The sequence below is a fragment of the Biomphalaria glabrata genome, chromosome 10, assembly GCF_947242115.1.
Source record: "Biomphalaria glabrata chromosome 10, xgBioGlab47.1, whole genome shotgun sequence".
In the NCBI taxonomy this organism is placed as follows: Eukaryota; Metazoa; Mollusca; class Gastropoda; family Planorbidae; genus Biomphalaria; species Biomphalaria glabrata.
This window is the reverse complement of record NC_074720.1, coordinates 44,346,855-44,366,387: the sequence shown is the minus strand read 5'-3', so window position 1 is coordinate 44,366,387 and position 19,533 is coordinate 44,346,855. Positions and strand designations below refer to the sequence as shown.

At 36.0% G+C, this 19,533-nt stretch overlaps 2 protein-coding genes across 2 annotated transcripts; one reads left to right on the top strand and one right to left on the bottom strand.

Annotated features, from left to right (window-relative positions):
- Positions 1-1,122: 1,122 nt before the first annotated feature.
- Positions 1,123-4,489, top strand: LOC129928586 (uncharacterized). The gene is made up of 3 exons (XM_056043252.1): positions 1,123-1,285; positions 1,549-2,867; positions 4,484-4,489. Exons 1-3 carry the CDS (start codon positions 1,123-1,125, stop codon positions 4,487-4,489), a joined length of 1,488 nt encoding a protein of 495 aa, XP_055899227.1.
- Positions 4,490-4,608: 119 nt separating this feature from the next.
- On the bottom strand, positions 4,609-19,498 carry LOC106054267 (PHD finger protein 21A-like). The gene is made up of 14 exons (XM_013210059.2): positions 19,023-19,498; positions 17,822-17,854; positions 15,598-15,663; positions 13,892-14,077; positions 12,275-13,063; positions 11,764-12,024; positions 10,818-10,872; positions 10,537-10,613; positions 10,351-10,396; positions 9,573-9,628; positions 8,329-8,478; positions 6,662-6,737; positions 5,777-5,880; positions 4,609-5,000 (listed from the first exon to the last, which is right to left on the bottom strand). The coding sequence occupies exons 1-14, from the start codon at positions 19,083-19,085 to the stop codon at positions 4,851-4,853; spliced, it is 2,112 nt and encodes a 703-aa protein (XP_013065513.2). The 5' UTR covers positions 19,086-19,498; the 3' UTR covers positions 4,609-4,850.
- Positions 19,499-19,533: the final 35 nt, after the last annotated feature.

The window sequence follows — 19,533 nt, the reverse complement described above, 5'->3', positions numbered from 1 at the left end:
TGAGATCGTCTTTATCTTTCAAAAAATAAATAGTTCTAATGGGCTGCATTTGACTGAAGCTTAGCAATTAAATTATGTATTGATAGTAGGGCTAGGAATCTAGATTTGTTTCTTAATATAAAAATTCAAGTAATTTTTAGGATGGAAGATTGTTGTATATTGAATTAAATTGTATCAATTGTTTGGTTTTAATTAGCAAAGATGGTTTAAACATGTTTTTACTGCACAATAAAATGTCATGAGATTTTGAAGTAAAACTGAAACTGTATTAGGGATTATCTCATGAAATCAACATCATATGGAGAAAAATGTTATTTTGTTAAAGTAATAAAATGATTCATTCAATAACCTTCACTGCTTTGTGCCAAAGTTGAGTAGCAGCTGTTCATTAACTTTTCGCACTCATCAGAACACAGACATGTGACACTGGGACTAGAATTGAGAACAACTATTTTTTCAAAATTACATTTTTGTTTCAAGAACATTTTGAAAAAGAACAGTAAAAATGTTAAATTTACTGCACCATTTCATAACTTATTTTGTTTTCCTGTGGGCGAGACAAGTCATCACAGAAGGCCTAAACATTGACCTGCAATGTCAACCTGTGGGCAGTGGCAACAAGCTATTGGTCTCCACTGCCCACAGGTTGCTACATTGCAGGTCAGTGTTGAGGCCTACTATAATAATTTGTCCCTGTGGGTCCTTCCAAAATCAACCATGTGAGTCCTGCCAAAATCTAACCATGGCACTACCTGCGAGTCCTGCCAAAATCTAACCATGTCACTACCTATGGATCTTGCCAAAATCTAACATGTTAATGCCTGTGGGTCCTTCCATATGTATTGAAGTAACCAAGGTCAGGTTTTTATTGCAGTGGACTTATCCGAGGAGCTTACACTAAAATAACTATGATTATTTGTATTTGATGTAAGATATGCTCCTTGCATAAGGGGGTATTGGAAAGGGGTAGTACCTTTGATGGTCCGGCATGCTGCACCTTTAGGTGGACGGCCTCACTGGTCCCCTTCCAACCCCTAAATCTCTCACATGTGGCTCCAAGCGCCATGCCCTGGAAAACCGCTTCAGCTGGCGGACTAAACCATGTGAGGGGGTGGTGATAACATGGCACCACTGGGCGAAAGGCCTTCTAGATTAAGGTCACCGGCCAGGGCGGAAGAGTCCCAGGATGGACTACAACGGCCACGTGTTCAGGACCAAGGCGATCCACCTAATTGGAGGCATTCGGCTGTGGTCAGCATGGAGAGGGATTGGCGCCGCCATGCAAGTAAATAGCCCTTGTTACACCAAATGAGATGATGACCGTTAATAAACCCATAACGGCTCGGCTGTCGCCCGGGTTACCAAGGGCCGCGCCTACCATTACAGACCAGGGCGGGGGTGAGAAGTATACTACTGGTCCATGCAAAACTAAAATAAATACCAGAAATAAAATCACCATAGGAACATGGAATGTGAGATCACTAAGAGACGAAGGAAAAGTTGAAGAGCTCACACATGAACTTAACCGACTCCGTTTCAACATCATAGGACTCTCTGAAATGCGATGGAAAAACATAGGTGAAACAACAACAGAAGATGGCCATAAACTGTACTACAGTGGACTACCAGATGTTCACGAACAAGGAGTAGGATTTCTTGTACACAGGAACTACAACAACTGCGTTGTGAATTGTTACCCTATATCCAGCCGACTCATCTCCATACGTTTAAAGGCATCACCCTTCAATATCACCATCATTCAAGCCTACGCTCCTACATCAACATATGACGATGAGGCAGTAGAAGAGTTTTATGATCAATTACAGGAAGTGGTCAATAAGGTCCCGAAAAAGGACATCCTTGTTGTACAAGGAGACTGGAATGCCAAAGTAGGAAGTGACTCCTATCAAACCTGGAAAGGCACTAGTGGAAAATACAGTAACCTCTCAACCAATGAACGAGGTCGAAGACTGTTAGAATTTGCGAAATACAACAATCTCTTACTGGCTAACACACTAGGATGCCACAAAAAATCGCGTATAACCACATGGCACAGTCCGAACGGAGAGCACCACAACCAGATCGACTATATCATGGTGCAACAGCGTTTTAAGACAAGCATCCATACAGCTAAAACAAGAAGTTTTCCTGGAGCTGACATTGGAAGCGACCATGACCTTGTTATGACGACCCTTAAAGTACACCTAAAAAAGGTAACAAAACAAGGACCTACCAGGATAAAATTTGACCTGGACAAGCTGAAAGACCCCCAAGTAGCTGCCATATTCGAGGCACAAGTAGGAGGACGCTTTGCAGCCCTCAACATCTTGGACTCCAATGACCAGGATATCGATACGCAAGTCAATATGCTAAACACAGCAGTCACAGATACAGCCCTGGAAATATTAGGGAAGCTCCGCCCGCCCAATAAACCCTGGGTAACAGAGGATATACTCCAACTCTGTGACAAGCGACGGGAGCTTAAAGGGAAAAAGCTGTCCGACCCAAAATATGTCCAAGAATACAAAAGCGTCAACAAACGGATTAGAAAGGGAATGAAAGAAGCGAAGAAAAAGTGGATAGAGAATAAGTGTCAAGAAATTGAACAGGGACTTAATAGAAACAACAGCAAAAAAGCGTACCAATTAGTAAAGGACCTCACTACTTCAAAGCATGGAAGAACCAACACAATACAAGACAAAAACAACAAATGCTTAACCGAGGACAAAGATGTGTTGAAAAGATGGACGGAATACTGTTTAGAGTTGTATAACTTTGAAATATCAGGAGATCCAGAGATACTAAATGTCCCGACAGTTTCCAACATTGACGACTATCCGATTCTTCGCTCGGAAGTAGCAGCAGCAGTAAAAGCCCTGAAAAAGGGAAAATCGGCCGGAGTTGACAACATTCCTGGCGAACTTCTTCAGGCGGGAGGAGAAACTATGATAAACGCACTCTATATGATTTGCAACAAGATCTGGCAATCAGGAGATTGGCCCAAACCCTGGACCCAATCACTCATAATAACCCTTCCAAAGAAAGGCAACTTACAACTCTGTCAAAACTATCGCACCATCAGCCTCATAAGTCATCCCAGCAAAGTACTGTTAAAAATCATATTAAACCGGCTAAAACCGATAGCAGACAACATCATATCAGAAGAACAAGCAGGTTTTAGACAAGGTCGCAGCACAACAGAGCAAATCCTAAACCTCAGAATACTCTGTGAGAAATATCTCCAACACCAAGAGAATCTTTTCCATGTCTTTATTGATTTCAAGAAAGCTTTCGATCGAGTATGGCACGGAGCACTCTGGGCGACAATGGAAAAGTACAACATTAATAAAAACATAATCAAAGTTATCCAGAACCTCTACAAGGAGGCCACCAGTGCGGTGTACTTCAACAATAATATTGGGGACTGGTTCAAAACCACAGTTGGAGTAAGACAAGGCTGCCTACTGTCACCAACACTCTTCAATATCTTCCTTGAAAGGATAATGGAAGATGCCCTCGAGGGCTATGAAGGTACTGTTAGCATTGGAGGAAGAAGAATTACTAACTTGCGCTTCGCAGATGACATTGACGGCCTAGCAGGGACAGAAGAAGAACTAGCTGACCTGGTGATGCGCATTGACAAGACTTCCGCAGCATATGGCATGCAAATAAATGCCGAAAAAACTCAAATTATGACCAATAGCCATCAGGGCTTTAAAAGAGGCATCAGTATTGGAGGTGAAAAGCTAACTAGAGTTAACAGCTTCAAATACCTTGGAGCTATTGTCTCAGATGAGGGAACAAAACCCGAATTATTGGCCCGAATAGCACAGTCCACAGCAGCCCTTTCAAAACTTAAAATAATATGGAAAGATAAGGGCTTAGCCCTCGACACCAAAATCAGACTGATGCGCTCTCTGGTCATGGCCACATTTTTATATGCTTGTGAGTCGTGGACGTTGAATGCAGAGCTTGAGAGGAGGATCCTAGCAATGGAATTGAGATGCTACAGAAGGATCCTAGGCATCACATTCAAAGACCGCATCACAAACCAAGAAATCAGAGACAGGGTTACTGTAGCGATCGGAGCTCATGACGACCTGCTTACTATTGTGAAAAAACGAAAGCTTAAAACCTTTGGCCACATTACGAGATCTACGGGGCTCGCAAAGACCTTTTTTCAGGGAACAGTGCCAGGGAAAAGAAGAAGAGGCAGACAGAAAAAGCGATGGGAGGACAATATTAAAGAATGGACAGGCCTGCCATTGAGAGAGGTTCTGAACAAGGCAAAAAAAAGGGAGGAATGGAGAAAGACGGTCGACAAATCTTGCCTGGTGCCCCAACGGTCCAACAGACTAAGGGATAGGTAAAGGTAAAAAAATGCTCCTTGCTGTCTGCTTCATTCCCCTTAGTGAAGGAACTCCAGGCCTTTAGGTACTTGTCTGTATTAAATTACAAAAAAAAAAATTATGAACTTGTGTAGTTGTAGCTTGGTTCATGACTTTTAACCACTCAAGTGCTTGTTTAACTGTAACTGAAGTAGTCGATGTTATCTATACTAAACTTAGTGTAAATTTTAAAAACTAAATCTTCAAACTCAACTAAAAATTCATGAGATACATGTTTATTAAAAACAAATTCAGCAACAACAAAAAATTTACATAGAATCATGTAACAAGATAATCTCCCTGCATTAGGGACTGCATGAGTTCATTATAAATAGATATATATTAGAAATATATTTGTGAAAGACAGGTTATCTAATTATTCTAATGTCTAATAGTTCATTGGATCTTTTAAGTGTCTAATAACAAGAGTGCCAGTGCGAAACATACAAGCCTGTAGTCATGCTAACTATTTAAACAGCTGCCGCTGGGGGCGGGAAGGGTTTCTGCTGGACTGGATTCTTTCATTGATTTCACGAAGTCTGACAATTTGTGCAACTCTTCCTTCTTCTTCATATCTTGGGAAGACAAGTTAGACTGAAGTAATGACTTCTCCTACAATAAAATAAGTTAGACTGAAGTAATGACTTCTCCTACAATAAAATAAGTTAGACTGAAGTAATGACTCCTCCTACAATAAAATAAGTTAGACTGAAGTAATGACTTCTCCTACAATAAAATAAGTTAGACTGAAGTAATGACTTCTCCTACAATAAAATAAGTTAGACTGAAGAAATGACTTCTCCTACAATAAAATAAGTTAGACTGAAGAAATGACTTCTACAATAAAATAAGTTAGACTGAAGTAATGACTTCTCCTACAATAAAATAAGTTAGACTGAAGTAATGACTTCTCCTACAATAAAATAAGTTAGACTGAAGTAATGACTTCTCCTACAATAAAATAAGTTAGACTGAAGTAATGACTTCTCCTACAATAAAATAAGTTAGACTGAAGTAATGACTTCTCCTACAATAAAATAAGTTAGACTGAAGTAATGACTTCTCCTACAATAAAACAAGTTAGACTGAAGTAATGACTTCTCCTACAATAAAATAAGTTAGACTGAAGTAATGACTTCTACAATAAAACAATTGAGACTGAAGTAATGACTTTTACAATAAAACAAGTTAGACTGAAGTAATGACTTCTACAATAAAACAAAGCAAATTACATAGAAACAATGGCTTCTAATAGATATAATAAGGTAGATTGAAACAAGAACTTCTAGCAATTGAAACAAGACAGGCTACATTGTAGTACATCAGTCACTTTGAACATGTATAACCATTCAATTGTATAACCATTCAATTAGGTAGTTCAAACTTACCACTATTTTATCATTTAAATGTTTGAGTCTTGCCTCTAAATTATTTCGTTCCGAGATCAGGTCAGAATTTTTTTTCTCAGTTAGCTTCTTTTCCTCCACTTTGGCTGAAAGAATGCACATAATAGATTAGAGAATCAAATAGACTAGAATCCCTCTTTAAACAAACACAGTGGACAAAAAAAAATGGGGGGAGGTGGGGGCTTAGAAGCCAGAGGTGAGAAAGCTATGTATCTCCTTGAAAAGTTGGGGGCTTTGGAACCAGGGGTAAGAAAGCTATGTGTCTCCTTGAAAAGTTGGGGGCTTTGGAACCAGGGGTAAGAAAGCTATGTGTCTCCTTGAAATGTTGGGTTATGGAGTCAGGGTTAAGAAAGCAGTTCACTGCCCGTCCTTTAAGCTATAGCTGTGATTGTAAAATTAATAGGCCCAAAAAATAAACCAATGGGGACACTCTGGATCAGAGAAATTTTTTCTAAATTGCACTGACAATACACGTGAGAAATCAAACTTAAAGATTACTTGATTTTAAACTAATAGACTAAGGGATAGGTAAAGTTGGATAATTACTAAATATCAGTAACAAAATAAGTTGATGCCATAAAAAATTATTTGTGTTATAAACATGATTAAACACTAAGAGTAAAAAAAAACTGTCCATATAATGTTTTTAATACATTGAACGAGGTGACACAATTAACATCTCTTGCATTCTCAAACAAAGTTACTTACAAATGTAAACATAACAGCTATCACATTCATCCCAATAGACCTTTTCTTGGTAAAAGTCTTTTTTCTTAGCCTATTACACTAGTGGTGAAAACACTACATAGATTTTAGTTACTTTACTGCTAGCCATAGTAAGAGTGGAAACAAAGATCATAAAATTACCTGTTTTAAAATTGATGTAATTGTGGACTCTTGCCAATACTTCATTGTTTATGTAGGTCAGGCCTTTTCCTAAAACCTAGAGCAAGATATAAATTTAACTTCATGATAGGTTTTAAAATATATTTCTGAACAATTCACAAGGTTCCTGCTCAATACAATATAACTATATAATACTACAGAAATTTCAAAACCCCTGAATGGCTTGTTTGTTGACACTCTAATGCTACATGGTTACATTTCCCAGTATATTTGTTGGTCACAAGGGCAGTAAAAGTACATCAAAAGTAATTCTTCGCGGTACACTAGAGGGAAAATGAAGAAAGGGTTGACCAAAGAAAAGCTGGCTGAATATAAAAGAATGGACCGGCCTCTCTCTTGGTATCCTGCTAAGAACAGCTGCAGACTGGGAAAGGTGGAAGGATTTGGTTGCGCAAACTCTCATGGTACAGCACCCCTACGACAAAAGTCAAAGGACAGATGAGAAACTTTGATGCTACTGTCCAATGGCAAGTTGCTTACTTTCTTCCTACCTTCTTTTTTTTTTTTTTCAATACTTAAAACAATGCTCAGACAAGGTTGCAAAGGTTTAAAATGAGAGAAACAGAGAATAAATGATACATCACTGACATTTACTTTTAGCAGACAAGAACATATGCCATGTTAAAGATACAACTGTACAGTTCTGTGCATTTTAATTATTTCGATTTCATTCAAAAATCTGAAAAATAGTTCAAAGTATCTTTTGTTATCATTAAAGTATTGGAGACCTTAGATGTCATGGATTGTACTTTGAGTATATCTTGTTTAGATCCTTGGTATGGAGAACTGTACGTTTATAATAATTATAATAAATAAATCTAATGATTATACAAGCCCACAAATCAGCTTGTTTCTAAGTACCATAAAAAATATGATCCTTTTGTAATGGGAGTTGAATATGTATATTTAGTCTTGGTTGTTATAAATTATTATAATATTAAAACTACTATCACTCTATAGTCCTCAGACTATATCTGCTTCACACTAAACAAGATTACTTAAGTAAACCTGTTCATCTATTCATTTCCCAAACTACTTCTGGGGTTTATTTTGCACAAATTCTATAATTTTTTCTTTCAAAGTTCCACCTCAGCAGAACTTTACAAAAAAATTTGTGTAGCATTTGTTCACAAGCTCTAACTAACAAAGTTTATAAGCTTCAAAGACTTGAAAAGTATCCATTAAATGTTATCTTTTTTTTTTTTCATTTTTATGCCCCTTTTCTCATAATTTATTCCATGTGATAAAGTAAGGGTCTTAGAAGAATGTTGCCATTGTACTTCTTTAAAATTTAGAGGTTCAAGGCACTCAATTGTCACAATTTGCATTTAATACAAAGATATTTCTCAGTCATTCTTTGTCTTCATAAGAACCTGGGAGCTTGATGCATCACGCATTATCCTTTTTTGTAGAAAACCAGTTTGAATGTAAGAAATTTAAATAAATTATTTTATTCTCTTTGTATATAGATTTTGTATGTTAGAATAATAATAATGCTAAATAAAAACACAAAGTAATCAAACTAACTTTCAATATAATTACTTACTTACTTATTCTTGTGAACCCCAATGGGAGTTCCATTTAACTGACACAATATAATTCTAATGGTCAGTTGCAAAAATGCTTACCAGACACTTTGGACAGCTCCATGCATATGTTGGTGCGTGGGTCAGAGGGGGGTTTAGACAGTCCAGGTGGTAAACTAAGCGACAAGTTTCACACATCAACAGTTCACCTCCTTTGTGACAGGCAGCACAAAAGTCATCATGGTTGTCATTCTAAAACAAACGGTTCAGACTGATAATTTTAAAAGGAATGGTTGACACTGGTTATTATTTAAAAAGGTATGGTTGACACTGGTTGTTACTTTAAAAGGTATGGTTGACACTGGTTATTATTTTAAAAGGTATGGTTGTCACTGATTATCTGTCAGAAAAAAAAGATATACAAAACACAAATCTTTATAATAGATTTTGTCAATAATATGACAAATAGAAAAGTACTTCAATTATATTCAGGCTAAAGCTATCAGCTTTTTCACACAATTAGATTATTTATTGCATTATGATATATTATGTTGTGAAGTATTTAAGAACCATTAAGCAACCCTAATCTTAAGATGCTAAATAAAGTCAGAAATGTCCCTTCAAAAAGTTGGAATCCTCAGAGTAGATGTTAAATTTCTTTTTAGCCTAGGGTTAATGGTCTTATTATGTGGCCAGCACAAAACCAGTGCTTCAGTTTCCTAAGTTTTAATACAGATCTCTAAGCATTCATAAAATATCCGGCACCTTAATCAAGACCTTTTAACTCCTTTAAGATCAGTGTAAATCATCAACAAGTTCCTGCTGCTGTATCTTCACTACTGAACAAATGAAGGTCAGGGCTTTGGCATAAACCATTTTATGGCGTGTCAAAATAAAACAAGATGACAAGTTAAACAACCAGTTGATAGTTTTTCTATAATCATCTAACTCCACGAGAATGAGGGGTTGAGAGACTCATATCCTCTCTTGCAAAAGCTCTAGACTAAAACCTTGCAGTCAAGAGCATGTTTTCAAGAAATTTTTACTTCAACTCACATTAAATAGGATTTTGTAGTTGTTTTTTTTCATCAGCATCATCAAACTCAATTTAGGTAAAGGCTTGAGAGACTCAATACCTTCCAAAAGCCCTGGATAGAAATCTTATGGTTTAATGTATGTTTTTAGACATGGTGCTTCCAGACCTGTCAAATAAAGGTTTTGCAAATCTGGGACAATAAAGAACTTTAGACGCAGTTTCCTCTTAATTCCTGAAATTGGGACACTGTGATTAGCTTAAAAAAGAAACTTTTGAACTTAAAGCTCTTTAGAAACCAAAAAATCTTTACCAGTTTCTTGATGAGTTGTTTCTGTTGTTGAGCTTCAGGCTGACTCTGTCCACGTACTAAAATAAACAACATTTCGATGAGTTAGAAAAAAATCCATTCTTCTAGTTTTTATAATAAATTATCATAATACATTCATGTTAATGTTTTTTTAAAAACTCATTATAAACTGAATTCAAGACAATTTGATTATACATTTTTGTTACTCTGATAAAGGTTAGATTAGATTTTAGAGTTTGAAAAATACCAATAAAAATTTTGGTTCAATATAATGACTATAAAACTAAAGGAACCTTCAACTGTATAATAGTGCAAGAAGTAGTAACTAACGAAACAGCAAAGTCAAAGCCAAGAGTATGCAACTCTCATTTTGGTCACAAAGTTGGGTAAATCTTAAGTAAATAATTTACAACATGAAATTATAAGCGTGGTCGAGAGGCCAAGTGCGCTTGAACTTGTCTTGGCTACCTAGAAGGGGGCTCGAGGTTCGACACCCGACTCGGGCAGAGTTGTGTTTACTGAGCGCCTAAAGGCAGCACGGAAAACTAACTCCTAGATATCCCCTCCCCCCCACTGGTCCACAAATGAGATTGGACCAAAAGCGCTCTCAGCATGCTATAAGCATGAAAGTAGCGCTATATAAAAGCTATAATAATAATAAGATAGCATTTTATGTGTCATCACCACTTTGTAGGCAATAGTTTGTTGCTATCTGATTGTGGCAATGACCACTAAGCAGAACACCAATTGTAAGGATGTCTAAAATTTAAACGATACTTACCACGCTGCCTTTTGGTCACTGACGAATTCCAGGCACCGTCTCTGTTCTATAGCAGCCAACAAAAAAAAAATTGTAACAATAAATGTAAAATGACTTATGCACAATGCATAGCAGACATTATTAAACATTTTGGAAAGTGAATAAAACAAAATAACATCTAGGACTGATGGATAATGTTAGACTTACACTCATCTCAAAACCAAAACTATAATGTGGATTGGCTGTTGTTCTACGCTTTCTTTCATTTCTTCTTTTGACGAGATCTAGTAACGACAGAAATCAAAAGGATTAAATACAGAAAAATAATAAAATGATGGTCAATTGGTCATGTTTAAAAGAAATTGTGAAGGTATGGATGTTTTGACACTGTTAATTATTATTTCCCTCACACACTGTAAGTGGTTTGGGCCATAAACATCTTACCATACTTGATTTGTAAAGCTTAACTAGAAACTAATTCAGCTCACCATTTAAAGCACTAGATGTGTAGAGGTCTAACTTTTCCATAAATTGAATTTTTTTCTGCAAGAAAACAAATAATTTTTTTATTTAAATTAAAAAATCTTCTTGAATATGAGTGGTAACAGTCTTCCTAGATATCAAAACTTGAAAATGTGAGTGGTAACAGTCTTCCTAGATAATATCAAATCTTGAAAATGTGAGTGGTAACAGTCTTCCTAGATATCAAAACTTGAAAATGTGAGTGGTAACAGTCTTCCTAGATATCAAAACTTGAAAATGTGAGTGGTAACAGTCTTCCTAGATATCAAAACTTGAAAATGTGAGTGGTAACAGTCTTCCGAGGTATCAAAACTTGAAAATGTGAGTGGTAACGGTCTTCTGAGGTATTAAAAACATATACTAGAGAACAATGGCAATGTCTTCGATTCTAAATATGAGTGCAGTGTTTCACATGACTATGCAAACCCAGTTGCAACCTGCATTATTTCCAGCGTCTCGTGCACACAAAGCCATTGCGGTCTATTTAAGTTTAAGTTTTCTTTCCGTCTTGTGCGCCTGGCTTTAATGAGGGCTTTTCTTTGGGTCTTAAATACCTCTAGATCAAATAGGTAACATCTCTATAAACAATACTAATTATGTATAAAGAAGAGGTTTATGCGCTCACGAACCACAGATTGCAACATGAAAAACTGAAGATGCAAGATTAAGAGCACAAACTGGCAACTCTGCCAGCCAGCCTGGTGGTAGATCGCAATGAAAAAATTTTACAAAAATTTTTTTAGCTATCGTTGAGAATAATTTATAAATCATAACCTTTTGAATGTGACTGGGTGAAAGAGCATTTCATGAATGATTGAATGTAACAAAATTGGTTTTTGTCGTACATGAATTCTACTCTCTACACAAAAAAATTATTAAATTCAATAAGCACTAATTAAAGTGCACACATACCTCTTCTTCATCAGAAACAGGTTTAGCAGATGTCCGGTGAGAATCTTCCCGCTGTTTAACAGTTACTTGAGAAGAGTGTGTCTGAGTTTTGTGAGTGTCACTGACAACTTTGGTTGACACAGCAGACGTGAGGATAGAGTCGTGTACAGATAACTCCGTATTGCTTGTGCATTTGGGAAAGATTGGAACACTAAGTGAACTTGCAACCTTAATGCTGTGTGCTGTCGTAACAATCCCTGGAGATGAGGTTACACTACCATTCTGAAATGAACAATTTAGTGACATTAGATACTATCAATGCTAATCTGAGATTAAACAAACGTAGAATTTTTTGTCATTTTGGCATTAACAATTGTATGACTAAAGATACAAATTGTTTTGTTTTTTTTAAAAAGGCTTGTTTAATTAAAAATAATGACTTTTATGAAGAACTGAGCATTCACCATCATTGTTTGCTTGCATGCCAAATTAAAAAGTGTTAATTATGATTTCAGTGTTAGAAATTACTTACTTGAGTAATATTATTCCCAGGTCTTATGTGTGATGCACTGTACTGTGGAACTTTTATAGGCAAGTGGGATGCAAGTCGCTGATGAGGTTGCTGCTGTTGCTGTTGTATCATTTGAAGAATTTGCTGTTGCTGCTGTTGTAAGAGATGAGGCTGCACTAAAGGCTGTTGGGGTAGCACAGAACCAACCGAGGAGACAGTTGATGGCGCACTGTGTAGAGCTGTGGCTATTACTCCTGATTGGCTGGGGTTTACATTTGTGGCACTAGTTGATGCTGGCTGGCTTAAGTTCACATGAGTGATACCAGATGATGTAGGGTGGCCAAGGTTTATGTTGTTGACATTACAAGATGCCACCATCTTGACTGACGCTGGTGAATGACCAACTGTGGCCTTGACATCAGAGTTAGTGCTGCCATTGTTATTGGACGTTATAAGACCTACTCCATTGGTGAGGCTAGTTTGTATGATGTTTCCGCCGGGGACCAGCGCAGTAATGTTAGATCCAACTTGATTAGTGCTGTTAGCATTGCTAAGCATAAATCCAGAACTCGTGCTCCCTGAGGAGGTGAACTGTGCATTAGATAAACTGCCGAACCCATTATCAAAAGTATTTAGCGCAATGTTTCCATGGAGTAGGTTGTTTAAGTTGTTTGCTAGGCTAATGGTTCCTTCACTGTTGATGATACTACATCCACTGGCTAAAATGCTAGCAGGCATCAGTGATATACTAGTTGCTGGAGATAATGGGACACCACTTGCTGAATGGAGGTACATACTGACTGCAGGTTGCTAGGAAAAAAAAAATATTCTTGAGTCATTGATTAGACAAATTTACAGTAATTAATGTTAGATCATACAAAACACATAGAAAACAAAAGTTGTTTTTTTTTAATAATGCATAAAATAAAAATCATTGGTGATTTGACACACAAATCAACTGCTTGGATGACATAATTTGAACTTTGGCATAAAAATGACAAATCGTTCAATGTATACTCTTTTAGGAGTGTCCAGTAGAGATTTACAGTGAAGCCAAGGAAAGGCTTTATCTCAATAATCAGGAACGGTAGTTTGAATCTTCACTTTCTGGATGCTGCATGCAATCACAAAACTTTTGTTTCCTTACACATCACTCAACACCCGTGAAATAGATAAGGCAAGAAGCCAAGTACCCAGAGAAACCTTTCATGTTCTTACACTGTATCAATACGAATAGCCACCATTGGGAAAGGTTTTTGTGAAAAACGGCATGGCAGACTAGGATAGAAGACTAGAGTTACCAAACCTTTCTAAAATCAATCAACCTTTTCTATCATAAGAATAAGTTTGGTTGCAAGTCTTTGTATTTGCTATTTACAGACTCTCGAATGGAACCCACAGAAGAGCCCAAAGAATATCAGTAGACTAAGAAACAAAGATGGCAGGATGGACCCAACCGAGGGAAATCGCCAAGAAGGCAAAGTACTTTAGGGCCCTATGCTGCACTGGGAGTCAACAGTCATTCAAGTCTGTACCATCTGTCAGTTTTATTTCCAGGTTTTCAAAGTAGTTGCTTCTGTCAGAAATATAACAAACTTTCTTATTTTGATAAATACTGTTCAATGATTTTGCACTGACCTGCATGTGAGCTATGGGTACAGCTAGCATGCTCACTGGTAAGACACCACCAGCTCCCTGTGAAGGAAAGTTCAGAACTTGTTGCCCTATGGATGTCATTGTTCCTTCACTGCCAAGTACCGGTGCCAAGGGTGTATGGTTCTGGGGCTTGACAAGACTTTCTCTCAATTTGACAACAATTTTTTTCTGGAGATAACAACACACATGTACACTAAACAAAAAATATTTCTGGTGCAATATGCACTAAATCATTCTGTCTTTTTTAGACATATTTATGTTTAAAATATATCACAACAATGCGGAAGACTTTGAGGGGGAGGGGGGGGGGAAGTAACTGCCAAGTACCGGTGCCAAGGGTGTATGGTTCTGGGGCTTGACAAGACTTTCTCTCAATTTGACAACAATTTTTTTCTGGAGATGACAACACACATGTACACTAAACAAAAAATCTACTTTCTGGTGCAATATGCACTAAATCATTCTGTCTTTTTTAGACATATTTATGTTAAAAATATATCACAACAATGCGGAAGACTTTGAGGGGGAGGGGAGGCGCGGTGGCTGAGTGGTAAAGCACTTGACTTCCGAACCGGGGACCGGGGTTCGAATCCTCGTGAAGACTGAGATTTTTAATTACGGGATCTTCGGGCGCCTCTGAGTCCACCCAGCTCTAATGGGTACCTGACATTAGTTAGGGAAAAGTAAAGGCGGTTGGTCGTTGTGCTGGCCACATGACACCCTCGTTAACCGTAGGCCACAGAAACAGATGACCTTTACATCATCTGCCCTATAGACCACAAGGTCTGAAAGGGGAACTTTTTTTTTTTTTTTTGAGGGGGAGGGGGGGGTAACTCAGATTTATAGTGGATTAAGTAAATGTTCCAAAAAATGTATCCAAAGTTCGACCAGTTTTTATCCAAACTTCAGGAAGAATTATGCTTATCATAAGTTACATCAACACAATCGACATAAAATTTTTCCTCTCCGTACGGAGCACAACGGAATGAGACAACATATCTTCTGAAAGGTTACTACTGGAACTAGGGCATCATCAGAGAATGCCGACCACATCCTTCAAAGCTTGCGTACTTTATCCAAGAGATCCGAACAACCCCAGACCACCCTTTTAGAAGAAATCTGCCTGGTGTGGTAACCACTGCACATTTCATCTCAGATATAGGACTAGTTATCTGAGCCTTCCTACTTCATTGTGAGAACAAAGAAGAAAAAACAAAAGTGACTTTTAGAAGTGGTTTGTGCCATGAACTGTTTTGTGGGCATTCCACTGCTCAGCTAAACACCCACTATGATCCTGTTAAAATTAGAACTAAGTCACTAAAATTATAGCTGGATAGCTATGAACACCTCATTACGATCTTGTTTAATTTAGAGCTCAGTCACTACGATTAGTGCTTAACTATAAAACGTCCCATGATGATCTTACTAAAATTAAAACTTGTCACAAAGTCTGAATTCTTTTTGTAGTCACACTATTTTATTGAGTATCTCAGATACAATCACACTATTTTATTGAGTATCTCAGATACAATCACACTATTTTATTGAGTATATCAGATACAACCACACTATTTTAATAAGTATCTCAGATACAATCACACTATTGTATTGAGTAAGATACAATCACACTATTGTATTGAGTAAGATACAATCACACTATCTTATTGAGTATCTAAGATATGACTTACTTGTTCATCACTCAGACGTTTGATTTCTTCTTGCAGCTCCAGCAAACCTTTTTTTAGTGTCACATTCTAACAAATAGACAAAAAGTTCAAAGGTCACCAATTTGTAGAGCATTGATAGTTTAAACATTAGGTCTTGAGTCTTTAAACTATAAGACAAAATATTCCATATTCCAAAGTTTTAAGTCTGAATTTATCTCCCTGACCTTATTTATAAACGTAAAAAAAAAAGTTTGCCTTCAATAAATGTAAAAGAAGGCCAAAAAAAAATTTTTTGGGTTTTAATTATTCTAGGCATTAATGTAATTTAAAAATATATATCAATGTAGGGATTCCACTCTAAATACTGATGCTGTCAAGAGCTCGGATAGACAAATGATGATCAAATGATTTAGAATCCAAAACTGTGTCGAACATTTAGTTATTTGTTACCATGGGACATTCCATCATTTTTTTGTTGTTTTTTTTTTGGTGAAAATTTCTTTTCAGGATGTGAAGTAATAAAATGAGTTTTAATGTCTACTCCTAAATATAGTGTCTCAATTTATTTAGTATTTTGTTTTATTAGTCAAAATTATTCTTATTCTCTGTTTCTGGGGTAAGATGATATTTCTCAGTGGCGTGTGTCAATCATAAACCATCACTGTATACATGAAAAATTAAACTGAAGCTATTAAATATCATGGAGGTGTGATGGCTGAGCGGTAAAGCATTTGGCTTCTTAACCAGGGGTCCGTCCCGGGTTTGAATTCTGGTGAATCCTGGGATTTTTAATTTTGGGATCTCTGGGCGCCCGAGTCCACTCAGCTCAAATGGGTACATGACATTAGTTGGAGAAAAGTAACGGTGGTTGGTAGCTGTGCTGGCCACATGACACCCTCATTAACTGTAGGCCAAGGAAACATATGACCTTTACATCATCTGCCCTATAGACCACAAGGTGTGAAAAAGAGAACTTTACTTGTTTTTATTAAATATCACAGCTAATCAAGTGCATGAAACAGTTAAACTATACTGGCCATTAAAAGACAGCATTCATAAAGAGACTGAAATTTTGTTTTATGAGAACAGAATAATTATTCCTTCTTTTATAGCCTAAAGAAAATGAAGTCAAAGGCAAGAACAATAATGTTTTGGCTGCCTGGTTGTGCGGTTTGCACGCTGGACTGTCGTTCAGATTTATCGATGGTCCCGGGTTCAAACCCTACCCGCTCCCATCCCCTGTCGTCCTGCGGGAGGTTTGGACTAGGAAGTAATTATCTTCAACTCTGAAGGAACATCCGAAACATGTAAAACATTTTACAAACAATATTTTGGCAATAATGAAATGCTCAAAAAGTACAATTTGAAAAAGAAATAATGTTAAAGAAGAGTTGCTTCACTGTACTGCACCAGACTAACCATGGAAAACAGTGGCAATTGATATGTTTAAATGGAGGTAAAATGACTATTTGCTAGTTGTTGACTATCTTTCAAAATATCCTGAAATCAAGCGACTTTAGAACAAAATAGCAGACCAGTGCATTGAAAATCATTTTTGCTAGAAGGGCATACCGGAAGAGACAGTGAACAACAAGATGCCATTCAACAGTTTTAAATGTAAACAATTTGTTACTGAAGGGGGTTTCACAATAAGTACATCAAACCTTAGATACCCTCAATTAAAAGGTCAAAGTGAGGTGTATGTTTGTTTCATCAAGCAGATATTCACTAAGCTTCTTCTTTCTTCATCTTCTCATTGTTATGTTGGAGTGTTCATATGACTAGACCAATACATGAGATGAACTGCGCAGTGGTTTCCAAATCAGAGAGCTCTCCACATAGTTTTCTTTCTATTGGGGTGATTTGGGGCCAATGTCTTATACGGGCCTCTTGGTAAAGAGAGCAGTTTTGGAGGACATGGTGATACTCCACATGGGCAGATTTCACTGGTTCCAATTTTGTGCTATTCACTAAGCTAGAGCAGAGAGATACTCCAATAAGCAGACTTATTCACTACATATCTCAACTGTTAAAGAACTGAAAATTAAGAAACATCATTCCGACTGATCCTTATCTTTTGAAACAATTGCACAGAGTAGAATGAATGAATTGCGTTGTATTTTTATGATCACAAGTTTAAGTTCCGGCTGCTATCATGCCATTATCTTCCTAGAATGTAGATATCTAATTATTATCTATATTTCTGAAATAACACCTGAAACTAAGTTATTTATAATTTACATACCTGGCTATCTCCTTTAATCTTGACTACCAACATCTGTTAAGTGGAAGGCAAAGTAAAGGCTTTTAATTGCTGAAGCATGACACATATATATGACATATAGGTATAGACATAGATTGACAATAAAATTTAAGATGCTCTAAGATTTACAATAAAAAAATAAATTTTTAACAAATTTTAAAGATACTCTTTTATTGCTTACATTAAATAATTTCCTGAAAAATTATATCACTTTATATTAAAGTTTATAAGACTTTTATAAATAAAAGTTAAACTATATTAATTTACATCTTGACTTGACATATATATATAATATATATAATTATAATATATAAGATATATATGCATATATATATATATTATATATATATAGATATAGATCTAGATCTAGTCTTGATCTTGAACCTGGCCTCAAATCTAAGACTTCAGGACATGAAATTTATTGACATCTAATAATTAATTTATTTGTAGATATCTTACAATAATCATGTGACTTGAGAACTTTGAAATATTTTATTAAGATTCATATAACCAATACATTATTAATAATGATTTAACAATGATTATTAAATAGAGTCTTATCTTATCTTAGTCTAGTGTCTAATCTAGACCCCCCTCCTGGACTTTATTATTAGAATTATAAGTAAAATTCTAGATACCTAGACTCTAGATTAGATAACTAATAAACTATTTACTAGATTCTAGATCTATATAATATAGATCTATATTATAATTATATAAATAAATAAATCTAGATGATAGATCTAATCTAACAGATGTAGATCTAGATCCAGACTACGATGATTGTTAGTTTATTACATTACGTTTTTTTTTTTTTTTCATTGTTTAAGAATAAATATTTTTATTCTAATCTTCTTAGACTAAGAATAACCAGTAACCTAGATTCTAACTAAAGTCAAAGTAGATCTACTAGACTAGGAGGTTCTTCTAATCTCTTAAAGAATATAGATATATCTAGATTTATTTATTAGATATAGATCTAGGACTTCTAGATATACTAATAATCTGAGTGCATTCATTTTTTATTTTATTTTATGGGTAGTTGACAAAGTCATTTCACTTTAAAAAGCATGTCATAAAAAGTTATTTTTTTACTCAGATTGATGGAGTTCGTAGAAAAAATCAATACTGCGAGGCGAGGGCTAGACTAACTATTGGGGTGAATAAAAATCAGTTTGCTTACCTGGTGATTTTGAATAGCTGTTTTTAATTTAGTTTGAATGTTGTTAAGCTCCATTCTAGACATTTTTAAAGTTATGTCTATCACGTTTCTCTAAATAAATTTAAAACTCAAAACTCGGTAACAGAAACTTCACATTTAGTATGGTAAACAATACAATAATATTCTTGTAACAACCCTTCAAGTGGTGCTACTCTTCGGAGTTTAAAAATATTTTTTGATAATGCCGTAAGAATTTTCAACAATAATAGCACACATAATTACAATAATTATGTTACAAATTGTAATATGCAACACTTTTGTTATTATTGAAATTCCTTAAATATTTTTAATTTACTTATTGAGCTTTTTAAAGAGAAGACTATATTTTTATGCGGATTAAAAAAGATCGACCACAGTGTCACCTTTGAATATGATTACCGAAAATGCCCGCAACTCTGTATAAGTCGTAGATGTGCATTCTAACGTCTGTCGAACTGAAGTTGTGAGCGTAAGAACTACATCTAGATCTAGT